At 37.4% G+C, this 18,299-nt stretch overlaps 2 protein-coding genes across 2 annotated transcripts; one reads left to right on the forward strand and one right to left on the reverse strand.

The window, feature by feature from the left end:
- The first annotated feature begins 5,956 nt into the window (after positions 1-5,956).
- Positions 5,957-11,963, forward strand: LOC121798758 (calcium-transporting ATPase 4, plasma membrane-type-like). Its single transcript, XM_042197924.1, has 7 exons — positions 5,957-6,284; positions 7,799-7,853; positions 7,963-9,944; positions 10,041-10,199; positions 10,540-10,711; positions 10,813-11,111; positions 11,187-11,963. The coding sequence occupies exons 1-7, from the start codon at positions 6,108-6,110 to the stop codon at positions 11,490-11,492; spliced, it is 3,150 nt and encodes a 1,049-aa protein (XP_042053858.1). The 5' UTR covers positions 5,957-6,107; the 3' UTR covers positions 11,493-11,963.
- Positions 11,948-14,378, reverse strand: LOC121798759 (UDP-URONIC ACID TRANSPORTER 1-like). The gene is made up of 4 exons (XM_042197925.1): positions 13,757-14,378; positions 12,997-13,100; positions 12,516-12,744; positions 11,948-12,332 (listed from the first exon to the last, which is right to left on the reverse strand). Exons 1-4 carry the CDS (start codon positions 14,198-14,200, stop codon positions 12,186-12,188), a joined length of 924 nt encoding a protein of 307 aa, XP_042053859.1. The 5' UTR covers positions 14,201-14,378; the 3' UTR covers positions 11,948-12,185.
- Positions 14,379-18,299: the final 3,921 nt, after the last annotated feature.

An 18,299-nucleotide genomic window follows, 5' to 3' on the forward strand; every position in this document is an offset into this window, starting at 1 on the left:
ACTTAATTCGACAATTAAGTTGATTTTCAGCTTCATTTTTGAAGTCTTTAAACGCTTCAATTGCCTCATCTTTACTTCTCAATAAGTAAAGGTAACAATACCTTGTGCAATCATCTATAAATGTGATGAAGTACTTTTTACCACCTCTAGTTTGCACAAATTTTAAATCACATACGTCTGTATGGATTAACTCTAGAGGTTTTGTGCTCCGTTCTACCGAGCGAAACGGTAGCTTGGTCATTTTTGCTTCAACACAGACTTCACATTTTTCTTGTGAGTTAAACTTATCTACTTTTAGTAAGTTAAGATTTACTAATCTTTTTATGGCATTTAGATTTACATATCCCAATCTTTTATGCCATAAATCAGAGCACTCAAGCAAATAGGAGGATGTATCATCTTCCTTATTTCTTAATCCTTTTCCACGGTGAATGACCGTAACATTCAGCTCAAAAAGCCCATTCACTAGGTGACCTTCACCTATGAACTTTTCATACTTGGTCAATATAACCTTTTCACACTCAAATTCTAGTGAAAATCCATAATTTACTAGAAGTGAGCCTGACACCAAATTATTTCGGATGTCTGGGACATGCAGCACATCCTTGAGGGTAAGAACCTTTCCGGATCCTAATTTTAGAAACACATTACCCACACCAACCACCTCGGAAGAGGCTTGGTTTCCCATACGTACTTTTCTACCTCCAACAGATTTGTAAGTAGAAAAAAACGCTTCTCTCGGAGCACACATGACATGTGGCTTATTACCATGGTCCACGTCGGAGACCACTGCGATCACCTCGTGATCTTTGTTGTTTATAATAACACGTTCAAATAATTTGTACAGTATTGTTTCCAACAATAAGTACACAATTATATTGAACCAAATGTGCATTGGTATATTCATCAACCCATGCATCCCAATTACTACTACCAAATCTAAATTGGTCTTGCTTGTCAAATGACAAACGATAAACATCATTCTCAAGAGAATAGATCTCAAGGAATTAACCACTCCATAGCGCATCGACATTGCGACCGTTCGTTGCTTTATTCCAGCTTTGAATTTCATGTTTCCTCCGGCATCGGTCGACATGAATTCAACAAGAGTACAATATTTCATCTTGCGAATGTTGGAAATATTGTAGCCTTTACACGGGAAAACTCTTGCTATTACAAAAGAACAAAACTGGAAGGTAAATATAATAATATAAATTACAACGAAAGTAAAGAGATGCAAACTATAGTATTCTTCAAGTCGAGTCGAGGTATCCCTCTCTCCGCAAGACGAAATACGCCCCGGCTAGTGCTCACGGATTGGCGTAATGTCCCCAAAGATGAAACGACTTTCCTCCTATCGAGTTGAAGCACCTCAAACTCGTAGGCTCCGGCGAACTTGAATTGGAGGCGAGAACCGAGCAATGCGATGCTCCTAAGATGCGAACTAGAGTGCTTGAGCTATGAGAGAAGAGATAATGATTGTAGGTTGTGTTGTGCGTCTTCCATCTCTCAAAACAAGCCTATTTATAGGCTAGGAGTGGCCACACGAGAGGTCTCGGGTTTAAGGCACCTCATAAACACTTGGAGGTTGAAAAGCCAAAAGACTTAGGAAAAGGAAAGGTTTTGAGTCCTTTCTAATTTCCCACATGTTTTTCCTACATTATGAATTAGAGATAGTGGGAATCCATAACAAATAAAGCGACCCACGAGAAAAAAAATGACGGGGAGCCACGATCGGAAATAAAAAAATATCACTACATCATTTTTTGTTAGATGCATATACATACTTGAAAATATAAAATTCAAATCTACGTAGATTCTCATAAATAATGCGGACTAGTATCTTTTTATACAAAATGATGTCAGTTATAACTAGATGGTTGTAACTTGTATCAGTGATATGGGGGAATGGCAAAGTATTATTTGTATAAAATTAATCGAAAACAAATCTCGTAGTCGCCATGTGCTATAACTACAACAGAATGAAATGGCATGTGAAATCTATTGAATCTGCCGGCATAGCTATGCCGGATTTCAGTATACTCCAATGAAATATGGAGTACTATACTATAAAAATATGCTAGTTTATTAATATTTATATTCTTTGTCAAATTGATTGCATATATAAAATAGTGATTTGCAATTAATATATATTCTTTTGAATGAACTATTCTGATCTTTTAAAAAATTAGAAAGCATACTATTCAAGCCAGCTTCCAGCTCTAGAACCATTCAAATTTCAAAATGTTTAATCCTAATTCTTTTTTGGTTGTACTGTATAACGGATTGTATAATCACTTTTTTATAAAGTACTACAAGTATGCATATTCTGCATTCACCAAATACTAAATTTGTGAGTTTTTTTTTTAAAATATATCTACACATTCTCCTTATCTCTTTCGCACATTGTGACTTTATGGAGTATATTTGAGTTGACATGCTTACCAAATATTTTTTGGTTTTTGGTTATGAAAATGTGAAAACATGATTTATTTTTATTTTTGACACAACTCTCGGCAACAGTTATACTCCTTCCGTCCACCAAAAATATGACACATTGTAAATGACACGAGTTTTAATGTGGAATTGGTAAAGTAGAGAGAAAGGAAAAAAGTAAGAGAGAAGTAGTGTTAATGGAATGTGAGGTCCATATTATTACTAAGAGAGAGGGGAAAAAGTAAGAGAGAAGTAGTGTTAGTAGAATGTGAGGTCCATATTATTAGTACTCCTTAAGAGAGAAAGGGAAAAAAGTAAGAGGGAAGTTGTTGAAAACTTTCCTTTTTTAAATGTGCTATATTTTCCGTGGACAACCAAAAATAGTAAATGTGCTCTATTTTTTGTGGACGGAGGGAGTACTAACTTCTTCTTTTATACATTCATATTGGGACCATTGTTGAATAAATTGTGGCTATCTTATTTAAAGCTTAATGTTCTAATCACAAAATGTAGCTAAAGTCGTGATTTATCTGTACTTATCTTTTAATAGTAGTGCATACTCGAACAAGAGCGGTATATGTCACACTCAAAATAGACTGATTACTAATGGTACAAAAAAAACCTCATTGATATAGTAAGACACACTTGGCACAACATTATTTATTCAATAATGCTTAGGCCATCCGCAACGCACTCTCTTATCAATTTCTTAACCGTCTCATCTCTTAACTATTCATCCGTCTTATCTCTTAATTATTTATGAGTCTCACTATACTTTTCACTTCATCTCTTAACTAAGAGACAACACCTGCAACCCTCCATCTCTTATCCGTCTCTTAACCATATCATCCTTTAACTATTCATTCAATTTCATTTTTTATTTTTATTTCCAACAAATTCAATTAATAAAAACACACTTCATTAAATAAAATAAAATAAAATTACAACTTCAAATTCTAAAAAAATTTAAAAAACACATAATTAAAATTCAAAAAAAATATTTAAAATACATAATTTAATTTCTTCTGCGCACTCTACTGGTTGCCAAAGCTTGCCTAAATGTGCTCCATTAGATCATCTTGGAGTTGGGCGTGGGCGGTAGAATCACGTGTCATTGCCCGAATAGACAACCGATCTTGCATAGACGGATGCACTCCACTGCGAGGCGGACTACTTGCGGTAGAGCTTCCCGGGGTTTCAGGGTCGAACCAACTTCCCGCCTCAGTTCCTTCGTCGGCGACAATCATGTTGTGCAAGATCATGCATGTATATATGATGTCGACCATATTCTCCATAAACCACGTACGAGCCGGGGCTTTGATAATGTTGAAGCGCGCTTGGAGAACCTAGAACGCCCTCTCCACATCCTTGCGAGCAGCCTCTTACTTTTGCGCAAAAAGAGCCTGTTTTTCGTTCACCGGCCTGTTGAACGTCTTCATGAAGGTTGGCCACTTCGGGTAGATGTCGTCGGCAAGATAGTACCCCATTTTATACCGCCGGTTGTTAGCGATGAAATTGATGGGCGGCGCTTTACCATCCAAAACTTCGGCGAAGAGGTCGGATTGGTTGAGCACGTTGACGTCGTTGTTCGATCTGGGGACCCCGAAGTACGCATGCCAAATCCATAGCCGGTAGTCGGCAACGGCCTCGAGTATAACGGTGGGGTGGGTGCCTTTGTGGCTGTATGACCCCCTCCACGCCACAGGGCAATTCTTCCATTGCCAATGCATGCAATCGACGCTGCCAAGCATCCCGGGGAATCCGTGCACTTCTTGGTGAAGGTGGAGAGCAGAAACTGACAATCTGCCGTGCTTGGCTTCCGGAGAAATTCGTCGGTGAAGGCTGCTCGGACGCCTTTGCAGAAGTTCATCAAGCACATTCTCCCAGTGCTTTCTCCAATGTGGAGGTATTCGTCGAACAAATCCGCCGTTTGTCTAGTAGCAAGCTGACGGATTGCTGCAGTACATTTCTGCAGCGTCGTGTGGCTGGGACGGCCAACGGCGTCGAACCCTTCTTGGAAGAACTCTTCTCGGGCTGCCAATGTATTTGCGATGTGCAGAAATAGCAGTTTTCGCATGCGGAAACGGCGACGGAAATAGGTCTCTCCCCATACCGGGTTATCACAGAAGTAGTCGGCGGCTTCCTCCCGGTTACGATGGATGTAAGTCAGGGATCGTCGTTGGGGCGGCGCGGATTCCTCCGCCTCCCTACGTCGATTTTCTTCAAGCGATTTTTCCATTATTCGACGCATTTGCTCAAATGGATCCATGAATGGATTAAATTTGGGAGAAGAATAAAAGAGATGATTTGAGATGAAAATTGGAGAGGAAAGAGAGATGATTTGAGAAGAATAGATGTGTGTTTGTGTGTGTGAAAGAGGAGTATTTATAGAATAAAAAAAGAAAAAATAAATAATTTTTTTTAAAATGACCGTTGAACGGTCATATTACCGTTTTAAAATTTTTATTAAATTCGATTTTTTTAAAAAAAATGATTTATTGCGTCAGCGTGACGAAGCCCACTCGCGGGCCGGCGAGGGGGCGTCACGCGTGGCGCCAGCGTGCCACATCGCGCGGGCGCATGGCGAGTTGGCGCGCCAGCCGTCTCGGTGAGACGGGCGTCTCAGCGAGACAGGGACGAGACGGGACGCTGCAACGCGTCTCGCGTCCGTCTCGTCTCGGAGGGACGAGATAAGAGACACTCGCGGGACGCGTTGCGGGTGCTCTTAGTAGTTATCATCTCGAATAATTAAGCATTTTCCTATAAATAATCAATGAATTTTGGACCGTATTACAAAACCTTCCAGCTGTACATAGATCCAAATGTAAAGCTGTTTAACTAATTCAATTGAGGCAACACACAAACTTATCAATATTGAGACCTTTCTTCCATGATTTCACTTTCTTTTAAATTTCCCCTCTCATTCATCGACATATTGAACCAAGTCAAATTTTATGAGGTTTATATTACACAAAAGTGTATATGTATGATCCAAAATTTGATCTTATATATACTAAGGAGGGAGTAGTATTGACATAATTCAAACCGAAATTAATTGTATGTAAATCTATTACTAATAATTATATTCTGCCTATAAAGTAGTAATGACTTTTGACTTCTTCGGTAAAATGGTAAGCTACGATTCTACGAACGAAATATTGAAAATCCATTAAATTGTATACAGAATTTGTTAGTAAGACTTGATGGTAAGTATTCTCTTCGTGCACAAAATATAGTCTCATTTGTAAATGATACACGGATTTTAATAAAAAATTGGTAAAGTAAAAAAGAGAGAAAAAAAAGTAGGCAAAATAAAAATGAGACTATTTTTTATGAATATTTCAAAATGGCAAAATATAACTATTTTACGGATGAAGTATAATTTAAAGTAAATTCGGTATAGATAATTTGTTATAATATATGAAAATCAAATGCCTTCAATTTAAAAAAAATGTTACTATCAACTAAGAAATTATCTTCCAAAAATAGATTATGTTGAACAACTTTGGTAGCGCTATAAAAGATTTAGTTTGTAGCAATAGAAGAGGGAGAGAGGGAGCGATATCAGCGCACTGATCGTAGTCATTCATCACTCTGTTTCTCTCACTTCTCCACTGTGTCTGTGTGCATATGCATACGTATTGACTGAGGAACCCTAAAGCAGCCCAATCATGGACAATTTTATACCACCGGAGTTCGATTTGGACCACAGGAATAGGTCGGATGAGGCTCTTAAAAAGTGGCGGAAAGCCGTCGGGAAGCTCGTTAAGAACCGCCGCAGAAGGTTCAGGTACGCCGCAGATCTTGAGAAGCGATCCGAAGCCAAAGAGCAGCTCAAGAAACTCAGTGTACGTTTATTCATGCTTCTTTTTCCAACTACATCACTTTGTCAGGTGTTTGTTTTGTTCAACATAATATTTCCTTTCATTTTTTTTCCAATTCCATTTTGAAATTTCATGTGATACTTCGTCAATTTTTCCTGATTGGAAGGCGTAAACTGTCTGTTGCGTTAATTTTTGAAGAGATACTATTATTTTGTGAAAATTGAGATTCCCGAGTATCTTCAGAAAGAGGAGTTCTTTTTTTTTTGCAGGCAAAGCAAAGCGATTGATTGCGTAAAGTTTTAAAAAGAATTAGGATTTATTGTATTTATTTTGTTGTTAGAGAACGATAATTTGGTTGTACAGTAATTGTTAAGTTAATTTATTGGATGTGTTTCATAAAGCGAAAAAGAAGAACTATCTCTTTGTTTCCTTCTGCTTGTAAAGGACCGCAGATCTGTATTACTGTGGAGTGTAGGGTTTCGTTGCCATGGGTATATCAGATCTAATTTTCCATTTCACGAAACTTTAACCGGGATTTTGACTTTTCAAATCTGTTTTTCTTCTTGGAATAAAAAGAATATTCTCATATACTCCCAAAATTAATAGTATAAGGTATGAGTATCGTCTAATGCTGCCTTAAAACTATGTGCTCTCTTTATCTTAATTACTGTCCACTACTCCGTAATAAATCATGTTTATATATTTGGTAATATTTTGCTGGTCCATCTTATTACTACTGTACTCTGTAGCTTTAAAAACTTAGTAAACACTAACAACTCAATATGTTTCTCTTGAATAAGATTTATTCTATGAAGACTAATTACATTTTTCTGTAAAAACTAATTTCACCACATAACAGAGAGAGGGAGAGTTAGGGAATAGTCATTGAGCTGCCTTTGCATGAGCAATGGCTTTTGGGAATGGTTGTTTGTCTTTACAATCGTGATGGTTTCTGGTGTTGCTTTTCGGAAACTATTTCAGCTTAGTTTGGCTAAGGTCTTTTACATGGAATTGACCCAGCAGCAACAATGCCTTTTATTTGACTTTCTTTTCTTCATCTACCAGTGGAGTCTAATGGGTTATGAGATGTTTAACTGGGCCTACGAAAATAAGTTCTGAACAAGTATGTGGGTCATAGAAATTTATAATGGGACTGGTTGCTGTGAGGGGCCATGCTGACATTGCACATGAGCTGGTTTCATGCTCCTTTTTGTAAAATGTAGGAAATTTAAGTCAAAAGTTGATATTTGAGTAAATAAACACTAATAATTCTGCTTACACATACATCAGTGTATTTCACATAGTTAAAATCTACAAACCCAGCCTTGAATGAACAAATTTTTTTATGTTCTAATATTCATTCTTTTTCTAGTGATGATATTGATTGGCCCGGAGGTGGTTCTAGGGTATCATGGTCCTTGAGTCTTGGTTAATATCTGTTCATAAGAGTTTTATACGTTTCCCTAAGTTGCATCATCTTAATTACCTTCATGGCCCATTCTATATCTGATGATGCGACTTTTCTTTATTATAACCAGGAAAAGATTCGTATTTCTTTCCTTGCTCTAACGGCTGCCCTAAGGTTTCTTAACGGTAATACTTCTGCTCACTCATGTTGGTTTGCCAGTTACAATGCTCAATATTTGGTTATCATTTAGCGTACTGCTCTTTGTTTTCTGACATCTGTCTTCTTTCACTGTAGGTGCACATTTTAAAAGAACTCACCCTGAACCAGTGGAAGAAGATATAGAAAAGGATATCCAAAATGGGCTTCAGGAAGAAGCTAGACATGCGGGGTTTAAAATCCACCCTGATAAGCTTGGATCACTTGTTGCTTCTTATGACATTAAGACTTTAACTAAACTAAAAGGCATTGATGGACTTGCTGATAGATTGAATGTTTCACTAGAAAAAGGAGTGAACTCAAGTGATGTGCCCGCAAGGCAAAGTATATATGGTGCCAATCGCTACACTGAGAAACCTTTTAAAGGTTTTTGGGTGTTTGTATGGGAGGCTTTGCATGACTTGACACTAATTATACTTATTGTTTGCGCTGTGGTGTCTATTGGAGTAGGGCTTGCTACTGAAGGTTGGCCAAAGGGTACATATGATGGTCTGGGAATTATCCTCAGCATACTTCTTGTGGTCATGGTTACTGCGATTAGTGATTATAAGCAATCACTACAGTTCAAAGAGTTGGATAAGGAGAAAAAGAAGATATTTATCAATGTCACTAGGGATGGTGTTCGACAGAAAGTCTCCATATATGATTTGGTTGTTGGAGATATTGTTATTTTGTCCATTGGAGACCAGGTTCCAGCTGATGGAATTTTCATATCCGGGTTTGACTTGTTGATTGATCAGTCAAGTTTGACTGGTGAAAGTGTGCCCATAAACATATACGAAAAAAGACCATTTCTTCTTGCAGGAACAAAAGTTCAAGATGGGTCTGGTAAAATGTTGGTGACTACAGTTGGAATGAGAACTGAATGGGGAAAGTTGATGGAAACTCTAAGTGAGTGTGGAGATGATGAGACCCCTCTGCAGGTCAAGCTGAATGGTGTTGCGACAATTATTGGTAAAATTGGACTTTGCTTTGCTGTTTTGACTTTCCTAGTCCTGACTGTCAGGTTTTTGATTGAGAAGGGACTTCGCGGTGAAATTAGCCAATGGGGCTCTAGTGATGCTCTGTTGCTTTTGAACTACTTCGCTACTGCAGTGACCATTATCGTTGTTGCTGTACCTGAGGGATTGCCCCTTGCGGTTACACTTAGTCTTGCCTTCGCGATGAAGCAATTAATGAAGGAGAAGGCACTAGTAAGGCATTTGTCAGCATGTGAAACGATGGGTTCTGCTACGTGCATTTGTACGGATAAAACAGGTACATTAACCACAAACCACATGGTAGTCAGTAAAATATGGCTCTCAGGAAAATCAAAGGAGGTTGATGCCAGTGGACACAAGGATGCATTAGATAGCTATATATCAGAACAAGTATTATCTGTTCTCTTGCAAGGAATATTTAACAACACAGGAGCCGAGGTTGTCAATGTTAAAGATGGAAAGAGGTCAATTCTGGGTACACCAACGGAGTCAGCGATTCTAGAATACGGATTGCTTTTAGGTGATTTCGAGGAGCAACGCAAAGTCTGTAAGATATTGAAGGTTGAACCTTTTAATTCTGAAAAGAAAAAGATGTCTGTTCTTGTGTCACTTCCAGATGGCAAGACCCGAGCTTTCTGCAAAGGTGCTTCAGAGATTATGCTAAAAGAATGCAGCAGGGTAATTAATGCTGATGGGGAGGTTGTCGAGTTGTCAGAAGAGCAAGTAAGCTCTATCTCGGATATCATCAATGGGTTTGCTAATGAAGCTTTACGCACACTCTGCTTAGCTTTTAAAGACATTGGCAATGGTTCTCCCGAGGATAGTATCCCTGAGAGTGACTATACATTGATTGCAATAGTGGGAATCAAGGATCCAGTTCGACCTGGTGTGAAGGAAGCAGTTAAGACCTGTTTAGATGCTGGCATTGCTGTGCGCATGGTTACTGGTGATAATATTAATACAGCTAAAGCTATTGCTAGAGAGTGTGGTATTCTTAAAGACGGTGATCTTGCTATAGAAGGTCCAGAGTTTCGTTCTCTAAGTACCAACCAGATGAAGGAACTAATACCAAAACTAAAGGTGGATAACAAATACTACTAGTATATACATCCATCTTTCTGCAGATACTCCACTTTTTCAAAATCATGATTTAAAGTGCCAATATATTGTGATTAGGTAATGGCACGGTCCTCACCAACAGACAAGCATATTCTAGTGAAGACATCAAGAAATGGACTAGGAGAGGTCGTTGCAGTTACAGGTGATGGAACAAATGATGCTCCAGCTATGCATGAGGCAGACATTGGACTTGCTATGGGCATCGCAGGAACAGAGGTCTGATTATATTATGTTTCCTACAGATGATTTTTTTTAAGTAGTCCCCATGCATTTATATATTTCGTCTTCTCTCTAAGAATCCATTTCCTATTTATTCTCCCAGAATACAATCCAACACTTTAATGTTTACAATGTTTTCTTTCTAATGCATCACTTTTTTTCAAAACATTTTTTTCCAAGCTCTACCCCAGAACAATCAAAAGGCATGCAAAATTTTCTTGTGGTGAATAGCATGTGAACATTTTTTGGCATATGGATGCTGACCGATGACAGGACTATTTTAAACATTCAAGTTCATGGATAGAACCTCTAATCACCCATCAAACAATTTAACCAGGTTGCAAAAGAAAGTGCAGATGTGATTGTGCTAGATGACAATTTCTCAACTATTGTAAATGTTGCAAAATGGGGACGCTCAGTGTACATCAATATTCAGAAATTCGTTCAATTCCAGCTGACTGTCAACATTGTTGCTCTCATGATCAACTTCATATCTGCTTGTGTATCAGGTAACTTTTCTCACTCTGCATCTTCATTTTCTCCTAAACTCGAGCACTTACTTTCCATGAAACTGAGACACAACACTGCTTTTCTTTTCTTGTCCCTTCAGGATCAGCTCCCCTCACGGCTGTGCAGTTGCTGTGGGTGAACCTAATAATGGACACTCTAGGTGCACTTGCACTGGCCACCGAGCCTCCAAACGACGGCCTGATGCAGAGGCCTCCTGTACGAAGAAACGAAAGCTTCATAACGAGGACTATGTGGAGGAATATCTTCGGCCAGAGCATCTATCAGTTAGCTATTCTGCTTGTCCTCAATTTCATCGGGAAGCAAATATTGGGGCTCACGTGCTCTAATGCCACTGAAGTGCTCAATACCTTCATCTTCAACACCTTCGTCTTCTGTCAGGTAATTGTTTCTTCATTTTCTTTTGACTGTTAAAAAATTCAGAATTATGAATTCATCTTGCCTGTATGCATCCAGGTGTTTAACGAGATCAACAGTCGTGAGATTGAGAAGATCAACATTTTCCACGGGCTGTTTGGTAACTGGATATTCTTGGGAATCATTGCAGCCACAGTCGTCTTCCAAGTAATCATAGTCGAGTTTCTGGGCGCGTTAGCCAGCACCGTACCATTGAATTGGCAGCTGTGGCTACTCAGTATTGCATTGGGCTCTGCGGGCATGCCTATCGCTGTAGTCTTGAAGTGCATTCCTGTCAAGAACAACATGACTGCGTCACAGCACGACGGTTATGATGCGCTCCCAACTGGTCCAGAACTTGCTTAAACACCATATTTTTCCAGCTCTGACTTGAATGGAGTTTTGCAGTTTCCATTTCGGCCCACTGACACTTTCTTTGAGATCTTTTAATAAGGTAAGAACGAAAAAGATTTTGCAGATGATCAAACACATTTGTGAAGTTGAAACCATGTTTCCATTGGTGCTGACGTAGAGCTGTACATCATTTTAAAATCATGGGCCCTTTTTGGTGCAAATATTCTGATTTTTGCTCATCACATTCAAATTTGAAGAGTGTTGAAGCGTGATTTCCATCTTTTTGAACTGCCTTTGGCTTCGACTATGACGCCGACGTGTGAAGAACTTGCAGCTACAGCTCACCAAAATCCCTGTATTTAGGAGCTGCTGTTGAATCTTTATTTTGATTTCGAACAATGCTTGCTTTTATTGTTCCAAGTTTCTGTTTTGCTTGATGTTCCTGTTTGCTGTGTTAAATCCATAAATTTCTCACTAAATATACGCTTACATTTCTAAACTTGTCTACTAGTCTGATTCTGGGCATAACATAATGTAAATTGGAACTGCCAAAAAATCAACTCTATCTATCTAAAGCTGATTTTGCACAACAATGTGCAAGCACTGATCTCTCTGTCTCTTGTAGTTGCAATTACAATAGTAGCCTCTGTATGTTCCTACTTAACATAGGAAAAGATGACGTGCAAAGAATAGCACCATGAATGCTCATTTGAGTCTCCTCTTCGACTCTCCATAGGCAACGACCCCCATGACTGTCATGGTGTAACCAGCAATACCGATGAAGGTGACTGGATTTCTGAAGATGAGGATCGAGATGACAACGGCCACTGCACCTTTAGCATTACCTAAAACCTGATCACAAAATAAACAAGTACCAGAAGACTTAAGATAGATAAACAAATATAGCTAATTTTATCACATCACTGGTCTTATTTTTCAAATGCACGATCATATGTATTGTGGTGTGAACACCCTTAAAAGAAACGTATTCAATACTATCCATCCGTACACACAATCTGGTTGAGGAAAACGTACTTGGAGTGTTAGAGCACTGGTATGCTTAGTCACCAAGAAATTGCACAAGTTCGCTCCATAAGCCATTGTTGAATTGACGAAAAGAAAAGTCCACATGAATTTATGTTCCTTTCCAAGCGTGACAACTAAGTCGAGCACATCAGGCTCCATTACAAACACAGCAGGGATCAAAACTACAACAGCAATTGGTGCCATATAAAGCATCAAATTCATGGAGTTCAGCTTTTCCCTGCAACAATACGTGGTTTATTGTCGACTATTATCAAAATGCGGATACAACAATTTTTTTATTAGGACAGTCAGCTAGACTATATGTTGCTTCTCCTTCAGCTTCTATCTGTTGATGATTGAAGAAAATAAAATGTGAAACGGTCTAGACTTACTGCCTAAAGCTTCTTTTTTAAGCTAGAAGAAGTCATACAGGAAAGGCAAAAGGAGAGTTGAGAAAATAGTTTAGCAGATATTTTGATTAGTTACTTACCCTTCACTAGAAAGAAGGACCCCCTGAAGCACTGACTTGAAGGCTCTCGCTGCAGTTGCGCTTATACACATAATAAATCCATACAAATGGAAGCTGGGCTCGCCCTACAAGAGACGAGAAACTAATGTAATATCAGAAACCATAAATCAAGATTGAGTACGAAACAATTGGCAGTACAGATGCCATCAACCAAAGATAGTAGTACTGTTTTAGACTAAATTCAAAATGCGTATATACTAAAAACTCCAGAACAGGGCTCAGTCGCAGCATTCACTGTTATTAAGGGAACTAGGTTGGCAACTTCTGAGGATATACAGGAAGTGGATAGAAACTACATTGTGAATTGTGAATGCGCTGTGCAACAGAGGTAAAATGAACATGTATGAGCACTGCCGATCCTATTATGTCTAACTAACAAAAGATAACCACGCAAGTAAAGGTATAGTCTTTGCACAATATAGTAAATACTGTAAACTTTAGATCATTTAGTTACATTACAAGCAAACATACATCTAACCGTGATAAATAAAACACACGAAGTAACAAGATCGCAGATCTGGTCTTCATTTCTATAGTGAACAGCCAAAGTCAGTAACAAAAGTGAGAGATCGATCCAACTAGGGAAAACGGGAATTAATTGTTGTTACCATAAACCACAGTATCAATTATGATGCATCAATATTCAGATCTTGTTTTATAAAATAGCCAATCAAAGCCACAAAATTCAAATCATCATCGCAAAAAACTGATGCATACATACCCCACTAGCAATGACGACGCCAGCCACGACAGGGACGAGGCAGGTATAGGTAGCCCAGGCCTCCCGCTTCTGCGTCATGAGATAGGCAAATAGCGCGGTGAAGAAGGGAGTGGTGGCGCCGACGGCCTGATTGAAGGAGACGGGAAGGAACTTGAGGGAGATGTTGCCGCCGACGACGGAGGCGCAGAATACGATGCTGAGGGTGGCGATTCGGAGGAATTGGGAGCGCGATTTGAGGAGCTGGAAGGGGACGAGTTTGAGGAAGATGATGGAGATGTAGCTGAGGACGGCGCAGGCGGACATGTGGCACATTGTGAGGAAGATGGGGAAGGAGAAGCCATAGTTGGAGAGGAGGAATTTGTTGAGGAGGAGGACGCCGATGTTGGTTGAGTACCACAGGATTACGAGGCTGGTGATGAACACTGCGTCCTTCTTAGATGACATTGTTTATTTTGTGATTGGATTAGGATTGAATTGCTGGATTTTCATTTGTCGCGATTGGTGGATTAATTGAAGAGATCTGTGTTCTGCAATTGCAGGATGAATTATTGGTTGATGTGTGTGGTAAAGACTAAAGAATTTGTGTTGCCAAATTATTGTTGTATAGGTGGAGGCGATGGAGTCTGCCTAACATGATTTATTACATTTCAATTTTCACGCTTCAGCAACGCGTACCACTTCAAATAGTTGTAAAATTGAAATACAAAATAACAATATATAATTAAAAAAATATTTAAAATTACACATATAAAAAGCTATAAATCTTAAAAATTAAAAATCCTACAAATCATTAAAAGTAGAAAACTATTGGTGTGAAGCTAACGTGGAGTGCGGCAAAATCATATCGTTGTGACATACTGTATCATCCATCACCATTTCCCTCCCTCAATTGGCTGACCTACATAATGAAAATGAACAAAGATGAAATACAAAAGGAGATTCATTTCATTACCTTTGGTCCCAACAACACACACTCATCAGATTACACATACAATTCATAACATAGATACCCACCTTCTCTAATCCAAGTGGTATAACATATAGTAACAACATAACTAACTCAACCCACTAATCTATAGTAGTACACTACACTACATAATAGCATGAGAGCATTCGTAACGTGGAGCTTTCGTCCCGTTCCAAGGGCTTCGACTGTCAGTCACTCACTCATCCCTTGTCCCAGGGACCGTTCCTTAGACTTAAGAGGGAACAGCTGCAAGAAGTTGTGTCCCCCCCCCCCTGTCTTCAATGTGTGTTATTTTCATTTTCAGTTTCATTTGTTTTATTTTACTTCATTTTTTATTTTGATACCACCAAGAAGTTGGTACCCTAAACCAACCCTATTTAAAATTACACCACCAAGACCAACGCGAAATTACTTACTTAGTAATCTCAGGGGAGTCCAAATTTGCACGGCTACTATATACTTAAGCTGCAAGAACGTATTGGATTGGAGTAATTGTTACTGTGGTAATTCTCTCATTTATCCTTGTTTCATCAAATTTGTTTTTACACATCAAGCATACATACTCATTCATCTATTTTGTATGTTCTCATCTGTGAATGCAAATCTAATGACTTACAGAAGAAAAAAAGGTGTGCCAAAAGGTGACTAGTGGATGGTAATTTTGTTGTGAAGTTTATTACTGCAAAATATGTCAAGTCTATAACTACTCAGTGCTTACTCTGAGAGCAAAACATGGTTTCTTTACTATGAAAGCAAAATAGCAATCTGCTCATGATCAGATATAACATCTCTTGAGGGAAGCTAGAGCAATTATATTATGATCAAATATGCGCTGGAACGAAGTTCTCCACACTAGACAATACACGATCTAATTAGTTTCCCAGATTACTTAACACCATGACAGGTTAAATCATGAGAGTCTGCAAAGCCGATGTTCCTGATAAACTCAATACTTGCAATCTAGCTGTTCAGTCCTGACTTGGACTCGGCATAGCAAACAACCGTAATGAGTCTCTGTTGTTAAATGATGAGGAAAAAAAATCACTGAACAAAGATTTGAAATCTAGGAGGAATGAAAAGATCATCATCTGTAGAGATAATATTCTAATCTTCTATAGAAAGAAATCTAGGTCGCCAACCAACTTAAGCTGTTCGTCGTTTCCAGATCCTGAACAAGACCATTTGCAAAGGGGACCAAGAATCAGAGGACCATTTCTTATGTCCAAGTTTTTGAGCTGAGTAAGTGAAGCATCATCTTTGAGAATACCTTTGTTTCTGGCCAGAGAAGCTTCAAGTCTTGCCAGGCGATCCTTCACAACGTAATCAAGTGTCAAAACAATTTTATGGCAATACAATCAAAACACACAGATTATGCAAGTTTCACTGGAACTATGGAAAATTCTTTTCCTAGATATTACTCCTTAGTGTAGGTTTAGCTATATTGTTTGGTGACAGAACCTCTTTTTACAAGTTACAGAGACTCCAAAACTCGAGCTGAACTCTTATTTTCTCTCCTGCTAGTTTCCATCCAAAAAAAGCAAATTGAAGTGGTGAACACCGTAATGTCACATAAGTCGAAGCCGTGTATGTATGGTCTAATTCGGGACCTAACTATAGAATATAATACCATAGGGGGTCGTTTGGTTCGTTTGCTTGGTATAGGACATGTTCGGGCTTCTAGATGGGCTCAGGTTATGTTTGGTATATAAACCTGCTGTTTGGTTTCACTGTTGAGTGTTTAGGCCCATCTTACAAGTTTTGTTTGGTACATATGTTTAATGAAGAAATTTCACCATCCATGACTCTTCTACCCCTTTAGGGTTTCCGATTTTGGGAGGCTTTGATACATACACACATCGTCACTTTCATTTCCTCACTCCCGCAATTTTTTCCACTCTGCTGCATTGTCTTCATCAAATCGGCATCGCGTGACCTATTCTGATTTCGTTCTCGTTCTCCCACAACTTCAACTCAGGTAATTTAGCTAAATCTGAACTTGTGTTTTATGCTTCTGTTGAAACTATCATTTTATCCCTAACTATCATTTTATGATGCAAAAGTATCATTTTATCATCCAAAGAACTAAAACTATCATTATGAAACAAAAGTATCATTTTATCATTTGAAACTATCATTTTATCGCCTCAAACTATCATTCTATGATGCAAAAGTATCATTTTATCATCCAAAAAATCTAAAACTATCATTATTAAACAAAAGTATCATTTTATCATTTGAAACTATCATTTTATCCCCTCAAACTATCATCTTACGATGCAAAAGTATCATTTTATCATCAAAAAAATCTAAAACTATCATTATTAAACAAAAGTATCATTTTATCATTTGAAAATATCATTTTATCCCCTCAAACTATCATTATATGATGCAAAAGTATCATTTTATCATCCAAAAAATCTAAAACTATCATTATTAAACAAAAGTATCATTTTATCATTTGAAACTATCATTTTATCCCCTCAAACTATCATTATATGATGCAAAAGTATCATTTTATCATCCAAAAAATCTAAAACTATCATTATTAAACAAAAATATCATTTTATCATTTGAAACTATCATTTTATCCCCTCAAACTATCATTTTATGATGCAAAAGTATCATTTTATCATCCAAAGAACTAAAACTATCATTATGAAACAAAAGTATCATTTTATCATTTGAAACTATCATTTTATCGCCTCAAACTATCATTCTATGATGCAAAAGTATCATTTTATCTTCCAAAAAATCTAAACTATCATTATTAAACAAAAGTATCATTTTATCATTTGAAACTATTATTTTATCCCCTCAAACTATCATCTTACGATGCAAAAGTATCATTTTATCATCAAAAAAATCTAAAACTATCATTATTAAACAAAAGTATCATTTTATCATTTGAAACTATCATTTTATCCCCTCAAACTATCATTTTACGATGCAAAAGTATCATTTTATCATCCAAAAAATCTAAAACTATCATTATTAAACAAAAGTATCATTTTATCATTTGAAACTATCATTTTATCCCCTCAAACTATCATTATATGATGCAAAAGTATCATTTTATCATCCAAAAAATCTAAAACTATCATTATTAAACAAAAATATCATTTTATCATTTGAAACTATCATTTTATCCCCTCAAACTATCATTTTATGATGCAAAAGTATCATTTTATCATCCAAAAAATCTAAAACTATCATTATGAAACAAAAGTATCATTTTATCATTTGAAACTATCATTTTATCCCCTCAAACTATCATTTTACGATGCAAAAGTATCATTTTATCATCAAAAAAATCTAAAACTATCATTATTAAACAAAAGTATCATTTTATCATTTGAAACTATCATTTTATCCCCTCAAACTATCATTATATGATGCAAAAGTATCATTTTATCATCCAAAAAATCTAAAACTATCATTATTAAACAAAAATATCATTTTATCATTTGAAACTATCATTTTATCCCCTCAAACTATCATTTTACGATGCAAAAGTATCATTTTATCATCAAAAAAATCTAAAACTATCATTATTAAACAAAAGTATCATTTTATCAT

The sequence above is a fragment of the Salvia splendens genome, chromosome 4 (genome assembly GCF_004379255.2).
Source record: "Salvia splendens isolate huo1 chromosome 4, SspV2, whole genome shotgun sequence".
In the NCBI taxonomy this organism is placed as follows: Eukaryota; Viridiplantae; Streptophyta; class Magnoliopsida; order Lamiales; family Lamiaceae; genus Salvia; species Salvia splendens.